Below are 17,622 nucleotides of genomic sequence, written 5' to 3'. Positions count from 1 at the left end.
CTTTTTATTGCCTCAATATTCACCATAAATCAAGAATATAAGATTGTGTTTTACATAAAATGAAGCAAGCACAAAAGAATTGTTGGAAGATGGGCCCAAGCCGACATGACCAAGGAAGGCCCACATATCCAAGTGTGTTGGAAGATGGACCTAAGCCCATAAGACCAAGGTAGGTCTACATATCCAAGAGTGTTGGAAGATGGGCCCAAACCCATAAGATATGGGACCCACCATGATCATGTGAGGTGGCATAAGAAGTCTTACACAATAAGAAGTCTAACAGAGTCACAATTATTATGGAAGCAGGTCTCATAGAGGAGTTTCAGTTTAAAGGTGTTTTAGTCATGTTAGTCTTCTATTTATATTGGGTTATTTAATTTTGCTAGGGCTTATCTTTAAGTGTTAGAGTTTGGGTGTAATTGGGAAAAAGGTAGTTTAATTTTTATTGGACTCTACTACCTTCCTCTATTATAAATAGAGGTTCATGTACTCTGATTAAAGAACTCAATGAAGTATTTCTCTTATCCATAAATTCAACAGGGTATCAGAGCAGGTTCTATGAGTTGACTCGATCAACCCACAAAAGTAATGTGATCCTTTTCATTTTGCATATAATATATTTACAAAAATATATTCGAGTCTAATTTCCATAGAAATATTTTTTTTAATCGAAGTTATCTACAAAGAGAAATCGATATTTGAAGCAGTAAAGGTCAAATTGCAAAAGAGGTTCATACAGCAGCAAAAATCTTCAAATTCTGAGCTATTTTATTCTATCAAGAACATAACTTTATATGAAGAATTATATATCAAAAGAAAGATCTGTAAGTCTATTTTCTTACCTATTTGACCAATTTTTTATTTGTTTTTTTAGATAGAGATATTGATCTTGGAAGAGTCAATGGTCATACTGGAAAAGGGGAAGAGTACTTAGTTCGGTAGAGATCGAAATATATCAGATTATATATCTCAATAGAAGTATATTTTATGATGAGAATTTATACTTGGATGAAATTTATTTAAGTCTAGTTTCAGAAGGAGAAAATTTCATGTCAATCTTATCTATATTTAAGGATATATTCGCATTGGAAGAATCAAAGGTTATACTAGTATCATATTGCATTGAAAAATCCGAATTTAAATCGATTATTTTGCATCACTTTTTGAGTTGTTGTTATTGATCAACTATATCAGGAAAATATCTCACTTACCCCTTTTTTCTGTTACTACATCTATGTTATTTGGTTCAAGCTGGGAACACTGCCATTACCTCACAGTTTGAGGGGGAGAAGTACAAGAAAGAGGTATTTTATTCCATATGTTGTGGTAAGTTTTATGTGACAAAAATATTCAAGAAAGGGGAGTACAAAAGATGAGTCCTTTGCATTTAAGAAGAAATTTTTTGCAGCAAAGAAAATTGAAGATCAAGAATTTTAACTCGCAGTAATAATTGTGGTAACTATTGGTGATACCTGACTCGGCTCAACTCAATTCTATTTCTCCGGCTGGATAATTATTTTGAGGTATTCGCAACATATTCATTGGTCAACATATTATTTGGTGCAATTACTTGCATCGGATTATTTCATGGGTCCTTTTACAAGGATTTTATTATTTTGGTTCGTGTTATATGGGCCCAAGCCCATTTCAACTGCAGTTATTATGTCTTTTTGGATGAGATTGTTATGGTCCATAGCCGTGGATCTAGTAACTCGGCGATGTAATTGTGAATCCAACACTGTATTAGGGTTCTTGGTCATGGTAATGACTGTACCTGTTCTCGTTATGCTTGAAAAGGAGTTTCCTTTTCTTAGTCTTCTACGTAAAAACAATACTTCTCTTACTGTTCTTGGCTAGGAAGGGTTAAACTCTTTTTGCTACTCACATCTAAGAGGCTAGGGACCCTCTAGAAAGGTTGTTGCATCCCACGTAGGAGAGATTAGGACTTCCTAACCCTCCCTTACTCGGTTAGAGGCTAAAGCTGCCTCTTTTAGTGTGTTGCTCAATTAGGGAATTAAGCCTTCTCTTTTCTTGCTCAGATTGAAGGAAAAGTCTTCCCTCTTGCTACTGAAAATGTGGAAGAGGCTAAAGCCCCTCCTTGAACTCGGAAAACAGTATTCAAGACCCTCTCCCTTTATCTTGGATAATCTCAATGCAAAGCAGAATTCAAATAGAGAAGAAATAAAACTCAAATCAAGAGAACCATACCAGGAGCTAGTCAAGGAGACCTCCCAACCCTAGAGCTCGTCAAGGAGAACTCCAAACCCTGTTTAACCTAATTCAAAACTTGCATTTTCTCTATTTCTCTACCCTTTAAATAGGGTTTGACGTCATAAGTGTTTTAGGGCTAAAATGATAATTCTGCCCTTGCATCCTTGCTCATTACATAATTAATGGAAAATTATACTGAAATCAATATAAAATATGAAATTTAAAATTAATAAACTCAGTGAGTCATTACCTCCTCCTTTGGTGACTCGGTGTGCTATTGAGCCCTCAACAGAGACATTATTATTGAAGGTGGCCCCAACATCCTATCTTCCTCTTTACCCATTACCTATTGGTTATTTGAAAACCTTACTCCTACCATCCTTTATTTGACTCTCACATATTTCTTTGGGCCAACCTCTTACGTGTTTCTTCGGTTGGGAGTTTAAGTTCATCATGGTTGGGTGTTTTAAGTCCATTGAGACTTATATATATATATACCCATGGGTCTTTTATCACCGTCTTTTGAATGACAAGCATTACCCACTTATTACGTCCTTTATTGCCGTCTTGTGAATGACAGTCATTTATCACGTCTTTTATCGCCGTTTTGTGAATGACATGCATTTATCACCCATTTCTACCTATGAGAGTCAGTGCCTGAGTTGGGACACCGTGATGGAGGAGCTTATTACTATATATATGTTATCACGCTTAATTGGCATTTAGTAATTTTACCACTTGAGAGTCGTTGTCCTATGGAGGGACACGGTGATGGTGGAGTTTTTACTACACTTCTGAGCACTACGTATACCACTGCCTGAGAAAGAAAGGAGTGTGCCCTACATCTAGCATGGGTTATGACTGGAGTATGAAGCGATGCCATACGGTTTGGAGTGATTTTACTCTTACTTATCTTATGCCAGTTGGGCTTCATGGAAGAGAGCACCAATGTGAGGGGGAGTGTTGGAAGATATGGAGAACGACCATTTTATACGAGAAGATCTTATACATCATTTCCAGCAAGCTAGAAGTTCATGATGTTCTCTCAACTCTAGCTTGAGGGGCAGTGTTGGAAGATGGGCCCAAGCCCACACGACCAAGGAAGACCCACATATCCAAGTGTGTTGGAAGATGGGTCCAAGCCCATTAGACCAAGGAAAGCCCACATATCCAAGAGTGTTGGAAGATGGGTCCAAACCCATAAGATATGGGACCCACCATGATCACATGAGGTGGCATAAGAAGTTTTACACAATAAGAAGTCTAACAAAGCCACAATTATTATGGAAGCAGGTCTCATAGAGGAGTTTCAATTTAAAGGTATTTTAATCATGTTAGTCTTCTATTTATATTGGGTTATTTAATTATGTTTGGGCTTATCTTTATATGTTAGAGTTTGGGTGTAATTGGGACAAAGGTAGTTTAATTGTAATTAGACTCTACTACCTTCTTCTATTATAAATAGAGGTTCATGTACTCTGATTAAATAAGTCAATTAAGTATTTCTCTTTTCCATAAATTCAACAAGAATTAAGGAAGTGGTCCTTTGGAAACCCAAGTTGGCATCAATCTATTTGAAGAAAGATTGCTATTTTTTTATATCTCACATTCTATCAGATTCTTTTTTATTAGGCCTGATTTATTTAATTTTAAATCAATCATATCTTGCATAACTCATGAGGGAGTCAAATTCATTTTTGGAATGATCTTGGAAAGATCTTACTCAGAATGCCACCTTACCTTACTTGATTTCATGCTTGTAGATTTATTTTTTACTATTCTCTAAAAGGAAGACTAGGGAATTGATTATAGGAAATTTTGGCCAGAATGTTTAGTTGCATAAGAGGGTTCCCTCTTACCGAAAAGGCTTGATAAACTTGGGTTCTCCTTCCATATACCCGAGCTAGTCTTGGATTCACTTGTTTCTACAAGCCGCTTACTTAGGCTACTTCACATTTGAGTACACTATTACCCTTGAATTGCCTCGTATGGATGAAGAATGCATGGGTAGAAAGAATGATATTCTCAAGATTACTACCATACCCTTACGAGGGATATCAAATTACTTGAGCAGATCCAATACGGTTCGATAGTTTCTTATTACAAGGGACCTACTTGTTCACCTAACAAAACTGAAGCCACCCAATGAAGAAGAAGATGTTGCTTATGCTAATGATTAAAAAATGACTCTTTGGTAATTAGTTGGTTCATCAACAACATCGAAGAACTTGTCTCCAACAATGTTATTCATCTAGACACCACTAAGAAATTTTGGGAGACATGTGCTAAGTTGTACTCTAGCTCCAACAACTTACAAAGGCCATACGATATTCTCCAAACTATGTTCAATACTAAATAAGTATAAAATATCCATGAATATTTGGCTCGATTTAAAGGCCTTCTTCAAGAATGGCAAAGGGAAATACTTCATTGACTTCATTAACTTGTTGTAATTAGAGTACATGAACTTCTATTTATAATAGATGAAGGTAGTAGAGTCCAATTACAATAAAACTACCCTTGTCCCAATTACACCCAAACTCTAACACTTAAAGATAAGTTCTAATATAATTAAATAACTCAATATAGATAAAAGACAAACATAACTCAAACTAAAACTCTTCTTTGACGTGACCATAAGATAAAATATTTTGTGAGTCCTTCTTGATCTTCCAACTGATGTGATAAGGATGCCAACTCATGGTAATCATTGTGGGTCCTACTTATTATAGGCTTGGACCCATCTTGTGGACCTTCCTTGGTCGCGTGGCCCATCTTATAATAATCATAGATATGTGGACCTTCCTTGGTCGTGTGGGTTTGAGCTTATCTTCAGACATTCCCCCTCAAGCTGGGGGTGAGAGAACAACATGAACTCCCAACTCGTTGCAAATGATGTATAAAATATTTTTTTATAAAATGGCACATCTTCCAATATGCCTTCATCTTCTAACATTCCCCCTCACACTGTAGCGTCCTTCCATGAGGCCCTATTGGCATAATATATGTGAGAGTAAAAATCACTCCTAGCTGGTAAGCTATTGCTTCATACTCCAGTCCTAATGCTGGATGTAGGGCACACTCCGTCTTCTATCGGTAGTGTGTCTATAGGCATTACTCTAAAGTGTCCACCACCATGTCCCTCCACAAGACAACGACTCTCAAGTGGTAGGAGTCATAAAATCCATTACAGAGAGGGAGGGGGGGGGGGGGGGGGGGGGGGTATCTTCCGTCATGGTTTCCCAACTGTGATATTTTTTTATAGTGCCTATCATGGTTTCCCAACCTTGATATTTTTTTATAGGGTATCCTCCGTCATGGTTTCCCAACCGTGATATTTTTTTTTGATAGGGCCCATCATGGTTTCTCAACCGTGATATTTTTTGCTAGGGTATCCTCCGTCATGGTTTCCCAACCATGATATTTTTTTACAAGGTAAAATAAATGATGATATGAGGCCACCTCTTCTTCAATAACAATGTCCCAAAAGAGACATAATATCAACAACTGTATATAACACGACCATCTTCCAACACCTATAACACAAACCAAATAATAAAATTTGTAAAAAAACCCATAAAATAATCCGATATGAAAATTTCTTCTTACATGCACAAGCTTCATCTTTTGTGCTCCCCCTTTCTTGAATATTTTGGTCACATAAACTTATTCACAACATATGAAATAAAATACCTCTTTCTTGTACTTCTTCTACTTCTCCCCCTCAAGCTGGGAGGTAATGGCAGTGATGCCAGCTTGAACCAAATATCATAGATGTATCAATAGGCCCAAATAACTGAGATTTATAAATAAGCTCTCAAACCAGGGAGAAGTGAGATATTTTTCTAATATATCAACTCAAAAATTGACACAAAACAATCGGCTTAAATTCGGATTTTCAATGTAACAGAATACCAGCATGACCTTTGATTCTTCCAATACGAATACTTCTTTCAATATAGATCAAATTAACATGAAATTTTCTCATTATGAAAGTAGAATTAAATACCTTTCATCCAAGTATAAATTATATTCATAAAATATAATTATTAGAAGATAAATAATCTGATAGATTTTGGCCTCTGCATCTGGCCGAACTAAGTATTGTTTCTTCGTTTTTTCCAGAATGACCATCGACTCTTACAAGAACAATATCTCCATATAAAAAATTCATACAGAGAATTGGTTAAATAGGTAAGAAAATAGACTTAAGTATATTTCTTTTGATATATAATTCTCAAAATAAAGTCTCTTTCTTGATAGCATAAAATACCTTGGAAGTTGAGGCTTTCTGCTGTCACTCGAACATCTTTTTCAATCTGACCTTTGCTGCTTCAAATATCAATTTCTATTTGTAGATAACTCAAGATAAAAAAAATTTTGAATAGGTAAAAGAATAGAATTATTGATCTTACTTTTGATATATATTTCTCAATATAAAGTCTAGTTTTTTATAGCAAAAAATACCTCGAAATCTAAATATTGCTGCTGCTGGTCCAACCTTTTTTCAATCTGACCTTCACTCATTCAATTATCAATATCTCTTTTTAGATAACTCCGATTGGAACAAATCATTTTTCTTTGGAAATTAGACTCAAATATATTTCCTTCAATATATAATTTGAAATATTAAAAACTTCATATAGAGGTAAAAAACACAAAGAAAACTATGGGTATGGGGACTAAAAAAAATAACTATGAACCTAGACTTAGGGTTTATGGTTTAGAGAAAAGGATCACATTACCTCCGTGAGTTGACCACGTCAACTCATAGAACCTGCTCTGATACCATGTTGAATTTATGGAAAAGTGAAATACTTCGTTGACATCAATAACTTATTGTAATCAGAGTACATGAACCTCTATTTATAATAGAGGAAGGTAGTAGAGTCCAATTACAATAAAACTACCCTTATCCCAATTACACCCCAACTCTAACACTTAAAGATAAGTCCTAACATAATTAAAAAAACTCAATATATATAAAAGACAAACATAACTCAAACTAAAACTCTTCTTTGACGTGACCATAAGATAAGATACTTTTGTGAGTCCTTCTTGATTTTCCAACTGATGTGATAAGGATTCCAGCTCACAGTAATCATTGTGGGTCCTACTTCTTGTGAGCTTGGGCCCATCTTGTGGGCCTTCCTTGGTCGTGTGGTCTTGAGCTTATCTTCCAACAAAGAGTTCAAGACAAAAGATCTTGGACTAAAATATTTTCTATGTATTGAGGTATTACAGTCCAAACATGGGATTATACTTAGAGAAAATATGTCCTTGATCTACAAGAGGAGACAAGAATTATGGGGTGTAGACCAGCAGATACCACCATGGATTCAAATACTAAATTATTTGAAGTCTCTTGAGAAGATGTGGATAATAAGAAATATCAAAGACTTGTGGAAAAACTTATTTATCTTTGTGTAACAAGATTTGATATACCATATACAATAAGTGTGGTAAGTCAATACATGCATAAATTACAACTTACTCATTGGAAAACATTGGAAATAATATTGTGATATTTAAAAGGAACTCTTGGAAAAAGATTTCTCAATAAAAAAAATATGGTCACTTCAACATAGAAGGGCTCTTGGATACAGACTAGGCAGGATCCTCGGATGACAAAAAAATCCACTTTGGGGTATTGTACAATGGTTGGAGGAAACTTGATTATATGAAGAAGTAAGAAACAGAATATGGTTGCAAGGTCCAGTGCAGAAGCAAAATGTAGGGCCATGGCACACATAGTCGATGAGCTTCTATGGATCATGTACCTTCTAACTGAATTGAGACTCTATAAAGGTGCTTCTATGGACCTATATTGTTATAATCAAGCGGCAATTCATATCACTTCAAATCCGGTCTTCCATGAAAGAACTAAACACATCGAGGTGGATTGCCACTTTATACGAGAAAAATTTTAAGCTAACATATTATCCCTCAGATATATCTCCTCACAAGGACAAGTTGTAACACAAAGCCATTCACTCATAAAATCATGTCCACCTTTTGTAGCAGGCTGGACATTTACGGTATTTTCTCACCCCCAGCTTTAGGAGGAGTGTTAGAAGATGCGCCCAAGCCCACATGAGTATGGAGAAGGCCCACACGTCCAAGATGGGTGGCATGCTTATAAATAAAGTATCATCTTATAAATATGGCACAAGGGTGTAATTAATCAAGGTGAACATGTCTACTTGTCTTTTCGCATGTAAAGCTTGTTGCTCTAAGGGCATTGTAGGCATTGTAGGCATTGATGCCTTTGACTTGAGGTAGAGCATCAAGCTCTCTCCTCTTCTCACAATTCGTGAAAGACTCTCTCTCTCTCTTAGCCTAAAGGCTTTCTATATCTCTTTTCCCTACCGAGTTCTCTCTTTGCTCTCCTCCTTTCATCTATTCTCTTTTCATTCTCTTCTCCCTCTCTTATTTTTCTAGAGGTTCAAAGTATGGGTCCTAAATTCAACACTCTACACCTCCACTCACACTCCTCAACAAGCCAGCATACCATAATTTTCCTAACATTACATAGAAATATGTCCCACCTTGCCAAAGTGATAGTAGGGCCTATTATCTTTATGGCGATTATATCCATCGTCTCCACCACAACCAAGACTTCTTCCACCATCATGTCCTTGAGACATCTCAACTATCTACCGTTAGTGGAAGCAGTGAACAAAGTAGAGTTCTCCAATGATTGAACTTGTCAAACAACATCACTAGGTTTAGTCAAGATATTCTCAGCCTGTATAACTTGAACATATGCTCTAGTCAGTGTAGGAATGTCAACACTAGATAACATCTAAGGACATATACTTTCATACCCTAGTCCAAGTACATGCAAAAATCTCGTGACGTCCATTTCAACCTATTGGCATTGTAAGGTTACAACATCAGTAGTGTGAGGGTGATAGACTTGAAGCTTCTATATTAAACTATCCAACTCACAAAAGTATTCTACCTCACTTCATTGTCTTTCTTGAATTGTGGAAAATTTTGAATGAATTTCATACACTTTTGAAAAATTATTTTTATGAGAATATGCAATCATTAGAACCTCCCATATCTCTTTTGTTATAGCAAAATAAACTACCTGACTTGCATAGATGTATCCATACTATTAAGTAACCAAGTCATAGCAACAACATTTTCCTTCTTCCAAAATTTTGAAATTGGAATAGGTGGATGACCTGTCAATACTTAATCCTTGTCTTAAGCTTCGAGAAAGATTCTTATTGATCGAGATCACACCATATAGTTTTTTCCATTCAAGTTGGGATTAATAATTTGAATACGACTAAACCTTTTTCATCAATGTCCGCCTAAGTACTACCAGAAGATACCACAGTAAAATCCACGACAATTATTGTATGATTGGTCTACTACCTTCAATGATCGACCGACCTTTCAAAACTTCTATATGACTCATCAATCTCCTCCAATCGATCAACCTTTCAATACTCTTTTTGCATGATTGATCAATCTCCTCCAATTGATCAATCAACATTTTAAAGTGTTTTCTATGTAATCAATCAATTGTGATCATGCACCTCTGTATGATCGATCCATTTATTTTAATGATTGTTAATTACTTAGAACCTTTAAAAATTATCTTTAACCTTCTTCTTTCACCCCCCACACATTGCTACACTTTGTCTACTATAACTCCCTGGGCACCAAAAACTTCACCAACCCATTACCAAAAATGCCACAAATGAAAGAATCAAAGAATAAAATGACAAGATTATTTTTATTCCTTCACTGAGTTTAGGGAAATTTAGAGTACAACAACCACCATGAACCAGCATTACTCTGATACCATGAAGAGAAGAAAGAAGACCGAAAAAGAATATGCAATCAAAAGTCCAGAACTTAGAGAGACAATGTATTTACTGTCATGTTTCTGCTTAGGGATAAACTCCTTAATCTCACTTTATTAAACCCCTTAATCAGCATTGCTCTGATACCATGAAGAGAAGAAAGAAGACCAAAAAAAAAAATGCAATCAAAAGTCCAGAACTTAGAGAGACAATGTATTTACTGTCATGTTTCTGCTTAGGGATAAACTCCTTAATCTCACTTTATTAAACCCTTAATTATTTTACACTTAAAATAACTAAAATACCCTTCAGGCTACATAACACAAGCCAACATAGTAGAAAAATACATTAATGTGAAGGTCAATCCCTTCTATAAGAAATCCTCTTGGTTGTACTCATCATCGTTATTGTCACACCATCTAGAATGCATGGCCTATCATGCCATTGCAGGAGGAAGCACTACATACAAAGCAGTCACATAGTAAGCCCCCTTGTACACAACAAATTAGCCCTTAATGCCAAATCTGAAGGCCAAAGATAATATAACACATACACCAAAGGTGGTATGTGGGAGGAATGATTCTTCTCAAAAGAATGAAATGAAGTGAAGTGAAGCTTACACGATTGATGATGGGGCGTGTGAACTCTCCTCAACCAGTTTTGGCTATCTATCGTTTATTGTTTCAGTTCCCTCGATCTCTCTGATTCTGATTTCGAATCCAGATTATCTTTTGTATGGTCTAAGGACCAGACTCCCCTTATCCAAAACCTGTTCCTTTGTCTCTCCTGATCTTTGGATGGCAAAGGATTTTCATCAGATTTTTGAATCATATGTTCAGTCATTATCCAAGAGGAATCATAAGTTCAGTCATTATCCAAGAGCTGAGCAATGGCAAGGATTGAGTTTGACCAAAAATTCTAAATTAAGCCTATTGTTTTAATTCAGAGAATGGTATAGTATAATTGGACAACAGAAACGACGATATCAGATTGGCTATTTGTTAACCAGATCAATGGCCCCCAATCAGCTCATACGTCTGTCACGAAGGAAATCTAGCACCGTAGGAGAAAATAGAGGTTGCCACTGGCAGAAGGATTATAGAAATAAATAGGAGGCCCATCCTATTCCAAGTGATCTCAGCTGTTCTGGATAGAGTGGTCTGACTGTAACCAACTGTACAACCAATCCTACACATAGTGCCAACATAAACAAATATTTGTGTTTTAAAATACGAAATCATATGATAAAAGAATGTCTCGTTCCAATGCTTCTCACGAGAGGTAAGAATAATATTCAGGCAAAAGGCACTGGACTGGTTTTTTTACTATTTAACTACAGTGATCTTCTACGTTGGATTCTTCAATTTTTAACAATATTATATGTTTGGACCTTCAAGCCCAGGACAACGGAAAGCTAGTACCGGTTTTCACCACGTTAGAACTCTTCCTTCACCTTCATCACCAAGATAAGACCATGTTCGATGACATGCTTCACTGGAGTTCCGTAACGGTGATGGTGGTCATTCTTCATGTACTAAAGATGGATAAGACCCGCCTAACAGATCTGCAAACCACGGGGAGGTTATTCTATACATCTAAGATGAGTTGATGGTTTAGTCGTTAAAAGGTTGGTTAAAAACACTTTGTGTGAAGAGATAAAGAAAACAAGAACTAACATCAGTCGTTACGTATTGTAAGAATAAGAAAAGAAATCAAATAAACAAACTGAAACAGAAAGTGGATGAAAACGAAGAACAACTTCCTTACATTGCTTTTGGATCGAATGGCCAGATAGAAAGCACTCATTGAATGATCTTTATCTTAATCTCCGGATTGGGTATGTTAGTGACATTTTAGTGAGGAGAAAAACTATGATGCAGAAGGCTAGACAAAAAGCAAGGTAGTGGTGAGAGACGGGGAGAAAGGTGAGGGAGGCTGGCCTCATGGCTCCAACCCAAAAAATGAGGAATAGTTGTTTATTCGAGCGGGCATTTCCCGTCCAAATTGTCACGAATGGAGGACTGTGTGGCGTCTGTTAGTGACCTCGAGTTACAAAAAGAAACAAAAACAAAAGTGTCCATGTGAGGGGAAGTATTTGAGCGCAGTCCTTGTCGTTAGCACTGGCGGCTGTGCAAACTAAGTCTCTGACCTCTCCACATGAGATTGTGCCTTCTCTCTGGCCTCTGCATTTTTTTCTTTTATTCCTCTCATATTCATATTGAAAGATATCATGCGAAGAATGTTGCAACATCAGACGACACAGATTAAGACAAAATGCACTCGCTCTCTCTCTCTCTCTACTTATCTGAATCTTACCAATAATCGAATTTACAGCAAAACACAATGAAGGAAGAGAAATCTACAGAAGCTAGCATTCCCCTCACTATGATTGCCCCATTATCAACAGTCCCAAAGGATAAAATTCTGGCTAAGCGACAAGACCGTATGCGCACCATGAAATCCTGACTTGGAAAGATTTTGATGATGCGGTACACGTCTGTACCATCTTCGTTTCTGTAGAAACTCTCCATTGTTTCGTCAATCATTTAATTGGGAATCACTGTTTTCATTCCTGGAAGTTTTTTGGACCTTAATGTCGATTTTTAAGAAATGTTCCAGTCTTCATTGCTACTGGGTAGTCGAAAAACGAAAAATAAAAAACAAAAAATGACCTCTTATTCATTATTCTTTACCCTCTTTTAACTTTTTTTTTTTTTCTATTCTTCTGTTTTTATTCCCAACAATCTATGGTCTAAGACTGATTGATCGTCTTCTCCTCTCCTCTTTTGCCACTTGGAGAAGGCGTCGAGGGTGTTGACGTCCGTTCTGTAATGCTTCTGCGTGAAATCTAAGAGGGTAGACCACGTGAAATCCGGGTATTTTCTTGGATAATCTTCGTCGATGAGCTCCTTGGGTGGTCTCACCACCATGTTCTTCTGTGGGCTCAGAAAGAAAGCCAAAGAGACTCTGGGCTTCTCGCTATTCACCACCGCTCTGTGCAAGCAGCTCTTGAATCTCCCATTCGATAACGCCTACAACAAATCAATCCCACAATTTATGTCTGTATAGAACTCGATAAAACTTCTCCAACACGCACTTACAATTCCAGATAGTCTTGTCACAAGTACCATGAAAGTGTCGCCAATATTGATCACAAATGCGTTCGGCTGCGGGCGGATTGCTCGCCACTTCCCGTCGACGAACACTTGCAATCCGCCCACCAGTTCTTGGTGGAGGATTGTGAGAGAGGTGGGGTCGCAGTGTGGTCCGGTGCCCAGAGTTAGATCTGGCTTCTGGCATGGAGGATAGTAGTTGAGTCGCATTATGGAATCATTCCCCTCGAAGAAATCCCTGAAATAGTTCCGACCCACTCCAAGACTGATGCCTAGTAGCTCCATGATACTCAAAGAGAGGGTGTTCATGGCTTCACAGTACTCTTGGCATACTACCCTGTAAACAAGAAGTTTTGCAGAAAGACATTACAAACAATACTCTAGTTTATTAGACTTTGACGTTTGCTCTTTCTTCTTACCCCGTTTGACGAAATTCATCGCTTAAGGTGTTGACAAAGTAGTCCTCCACCATGTTGCTCGGCGAGTGGGGAGCGGTAGAGTAATGAAAGCTGAGTGTCTCCTTCCATGGCAGCTTGGAAAAGAACCTCCCCGTAAAGGAACTGGCGTAACCGCAGCTCTCCCCGTGTCTCCTCTGAGCTCTCTGCTTCTCCACCAAGGGAAGCGAAAAGAACTCACCGGTCTGCTTGTGTATCTTTTTTATCAGCTCCCGTCTGACGCCGTGGTTAACAACATGGAAGAAACCATGCTTGTGGCAGGCTTCAGTCACAAGCCTTGTAGTCAAGAAAGTAGCTTCTGGGTCTCCCGAGAGAAAGCCTTGGATGTCGATAACAGGGACAGCAAGCTCCTCATACTCCTCATTCCCTGGCTTTTCCTCTTCAGGCCAGATGAACTGGGGCGGTATATTAGTCTCCCGGCAGAGAACTGAAGCTTCGAACACGATCGGCGTAGGTGGTGGTAGAGGCAGCATATTGAATTAGCCTTTCTGATCCTCCCTAACACTCACGAAACAAAATAATAAATGAAAAAAGATATAAGATTAAATAAGAAAGGTGATTGATGTTGAGTAGAAAGAGAGCGATACAAAGTTGAAGCAGAAGCAGAAGAAAAGAGAGACGAAAATGCGGTTGGATGGAGGATGTGAGAGGGGGAGTAAAATAAGTCGGGGAAAGAGAAGGGAAAAGCCAAGGCCGTTCCTTGGGGAAGTCGAAGGATACACAGACAAGAATCTTTATTGATTCGTTGGTGTTGTAACAGGGAAGTCCCCGTCCATTCCTTCCAGTCACCTTTAACTCTTACAAATATTTATACTACGTACACAAGAGAGTGCAGCATATATTGTATTACCGCTCTGTACTGTATCATCAATGTTCAGAGGAAGAATGTGATCAGTCTTTTGTTCCAAGTTTGGTGGCGCTTTATAAATTAAGCTTTAGACCAGTAGATTGATCCGTCTCTTCATTTGGAGATGCGATCATGAGCCTTTAATTCCAAGTAAAATTAGCAAAAAGAATGATGAACAGAAAGTTAAAGAAGAATATACAAAATTAAGCATATTATGATCAAGAGAAAGGGGTGATTCAGTCGGGGCAAAAGTTGAGCCAAAGCAGAAGAAAACTGGAGAGGGACCCTCATGAACAGGCTTGTAGCTGCAACTAGTGGCAAAAAGGTTGAGACCTTTAAACAAAATTTACACTGCAGTGAGTGCCGAGGAATCTGAGCCAAAAGGTATAGATGGTACCCATACATATGCTACGACCCTAACATACGACCCTACTTTTTATAACTTATTCTCTTTTTTTTTTTTTTTTTTCCGGATCCACTCTTATTATGTTTGGAAAACATGAGGAGAACAATTTCTAGTGGAAGAGAAGAATGTCGGAAAGGAATAGCTCTCAAGTGTTCAGACTATTACTGTTTGCCTACTTTAATTTAGTTTAAACAACAGAAACAGTATGGAGGGTTGAATTGCTATTTAAATTGAAGAAAGAAAGCAGCACTGGAAGATGTATTTCTCATCATGTAAAGCAAACAAGAGTTGATGGGTTTTCTTACACGTGTCACTTTTTTCAAACATTTAGTGGTGTAGAAACATTAAAATGCACCAACAAATGAGTAAAACAGGTTTAATATTCAATATCGGTGACTATCTGAACAGCTAATTAAGCCCCTTTTATTGAATTGATATGGATGTTTTTCATCCTAAAGCACCCTAGCTAATTTTTAGCACAATTATTGTTTACCGGGAAAGACTTTTTTTCCTCACAAATATTTTTAGTGCTGGATAAGATGTAGATTCTAATTTTTACCTGTTTATTGTTACGGTCCCTAGTCATGGATCGAGTAACACGGCTTGGGACTTGAGACTCCAGCACTGTATGTGAGTGGCTGGACTCGGTAAGGTCAGAAAGAAACCCTTTCTTGGGCTGATCTTGGTCAAGTGATAAACACTCTCTTGATGAGGGTGTTATGGTGCTCGGTAGAGATCAAAGACCCTTATATAATAAACATGAATTATGGAGGAAAGGTGTTACCTTTTCTTGACCACGTCAAAGAGGGTTTGACCCCTCTTCTTGCTGCTGCTCGTGTTAGGGTTGGAGCCCTAACTTGGATAACCTTTGGCCTACGTTGAGGAGCTCCTTCCTAGCTTCTTGTTGTACTCAATTCTAGAAAGAAGCTAGCTTGCTGCTGCTCATGATGGAGTGGATGGAATGACTCAGTTCTGGCTCGGTAAGAGAGGGAGAAGCCTTCTCTTACTGCTGGCAATGGAGAGGAGGCTGAGACCTCTCTTTGAACTCAGAAAAGGGGCAGAAAATCTCCTTCCCTTGCTCGGTATGAATCAATGAAGAATGGAGCAAGAATGTTGTGTGGATATGCAGATTTTGAGGAAATCTAGACCTAGAGATCATCAAGGGAGATCTCCAAACCCTAGAACTCGTCAAGGAGAGCTCCAAGCCTATTTAACCTAATAATCAATATTTGCCTTTTCTCTATTTCCTTACCCTTTACATAGGGTTTGACGTCATAAGTGTTTTAGGGCTAAAAATACCCATTCTACCCCTAAGTCCATAATCCTTACATACCTAATGAAAAATCATACTTAAAGCAATATAAAATATGAATTATAAAACTAATGAACTCGTTAACTCATTGTCTCCTCCTTTGGGTGACTTGGTGTACTATTGAGTCCATAAAATCTGCCTCCCCTTGGAGAAAGAGCTTATCCTCAAGCTCGTAAGTTGGGTACACCTGTTTGAAGATGTCTAACCGCTTCCAAGTAGCTGCCTCTGGCTCTGTTGCTATCCACTGAACGAGAATCTCCCACTGATCATTGAACAAACGGGCGCGTAACACCGAGGATGTGTAAGAATGACTTGTCCCTCGGCTACAGGAGGAAGGAACGGAGTGGATGTAGGAGGTGGTCCCTTATGCGGTTTCAAGAGGAAGACATGAAACACATCATGCAGTTTAGCCGTGTCAGGCAGTTGTAGGTGATAGGCCACTGATCCCACACACCAGATAATGGGGAAAGACCCAAAAAAACTTGGGGGAGAGTTTATTGCGCGATGGTCCCCCAATGGACAGTTGTTTGTGTTGTTGTAGACGTAACCAGACATAGTCCCCTACCTCGTAGGAGACATCACGGTGCCCCTTGTCGTAGATATCTTTCATACAAACCTGAGCACGGCGTAGGCGTTCTGTGATAGTCTCCAACACTGGTCACGATCCCTGAGGGCCTGATCAATGGCATCCACACGGGTGGACCCTGCAGTATAAGATACAAGGCAAGGGGGTTCCCTGCCATAAAGTACCTTGAACAGAGAAGATTGCAAAGTGGAGTGGAACGAAGCGTTGTAGCAGTATTCGGCCCACTGTAGCCATTGCACCCATTGCTACGAACGATCACCCACCATACACCGTAGATACATCTCGATGGTACGGTTAACCACCTCGGTTTGCCCATCGGTCTGGGGATGATATGTAGAGGAATATTATAATTTCATACCACTCAGACGAAAAAGTTCCCGCCAGAAAGTGCTGGTGAACACTGCATCCCTATCACTTACAATCGATTCAGGAATGCCATGTAAGCGTAGAATCTACTCAAAGAAAATCTACATGACCCGTGACACTATATACGGATGAGTGAGAGGAATAAAGTGGCCATACTTGGAGAACCGATCAACCACCACAAAGAGGACTGATTTCTCGGAAGACTATGGCAAACCCTCAACAAAATCCATCGAAATATCGGCCCATACCTGAGTAGGAAGGGTTAGTGGTTGTAGGAGGACTGTGGGGCTTAAGTGGGACTGCCTTGTGACTTTGACATACCTGACATGCGGAGACATATTTAGCAATTGAGGTCTTCATGGCTTGCCAATAAAAGTCTGCTGAATACGGGTCAAAGTTTTCTGAATTCCCTCATGTGCACTGTCGTGGTATGCAGAGAGGATTGCAGGAATCAACTCGGACGTGTGTGGAAGATAAATATGCTGCTTGTAGCAAATAAGTGA

At 38.4% G+C, this 17,622-nt stretch overlaps 1 protein-coding gene across 1 annotated transcript; it reads right to left on the bottom strand.

The window, feature by feature from the left end:
* Positions 1–12,712: 12,712 nt before the first annotated feature.
* LOC137939100 (gibberellin 20 oxidase 1-B-like) lies at positions 12,713–14,075 on the bottom strand. The gene is made up of 3 exons (XM_068784289.1): positions 13,567–14,075; positions 13,163–13,484; positions 12,713–13,066 (listed from the first exon to the last, which is right to left on the bottom strand). The coding sequence occupies exons 1-3, from the start codon at positions 14,073–14,075 to the stop codon at positions 12,752–12,754; spliced, it is 1,146 nt and encodes a 381-aa protein (XP_068640390.1). The 3' UTR covers positions 12,713–12,751.
* Between the last annotated feature and the right edge of the window lie 3,547 nt (positions 14,076–17,622).

The sequence above is a fragment of the Aristolochia californica genome, unplaced genomic scaffold (assembly GCF_029961685.1).
Source record: "Aristolochia californica isolate CCGP_79_NKW_82.1479 unplaced genomic scaffold, dmAriCali1.0.hap1 SCAF_8, whole genome shotgun sequence".
Taxonomy (NCBI): domain Eukaryota; kingdom Viridiplantae; phylum Streptophyta; class Magnoliopsida; order Piperales; family Aristolochiaceae; genus Aristolochia; species Aristolochia californica.
The sequence above is the reverse complement of the archived record's forward strand: the minus strand, read 5'-3'. Positions and strand labels throughout refer to the sequence as shown.

Bases quoted from the DNA above. Each gene is read 5' to 3' on its own strand.
- LOC137939100 (XM_068784289.1), bottom strand. From the start codon at position 14,075: ATGCTGCCTCTACCACCACCTACGCCGATCGTGTTCGAAGCTTCAGTT. The intron at 13,485-13,566 runs GTAAGAAGAAAG...TCTTGTTTACAG, and splicing joins GATGAATTTCGTCAAACGGG to GGTAGTATGCCAAGAGTACT. The intron at 13,067-13,162 runs GTACTTGTGACA...GATTTGTTGTAG, and splicing joins ATATTGGCGACACTTTCATG to GCGTTATCGAATGGGAGATT.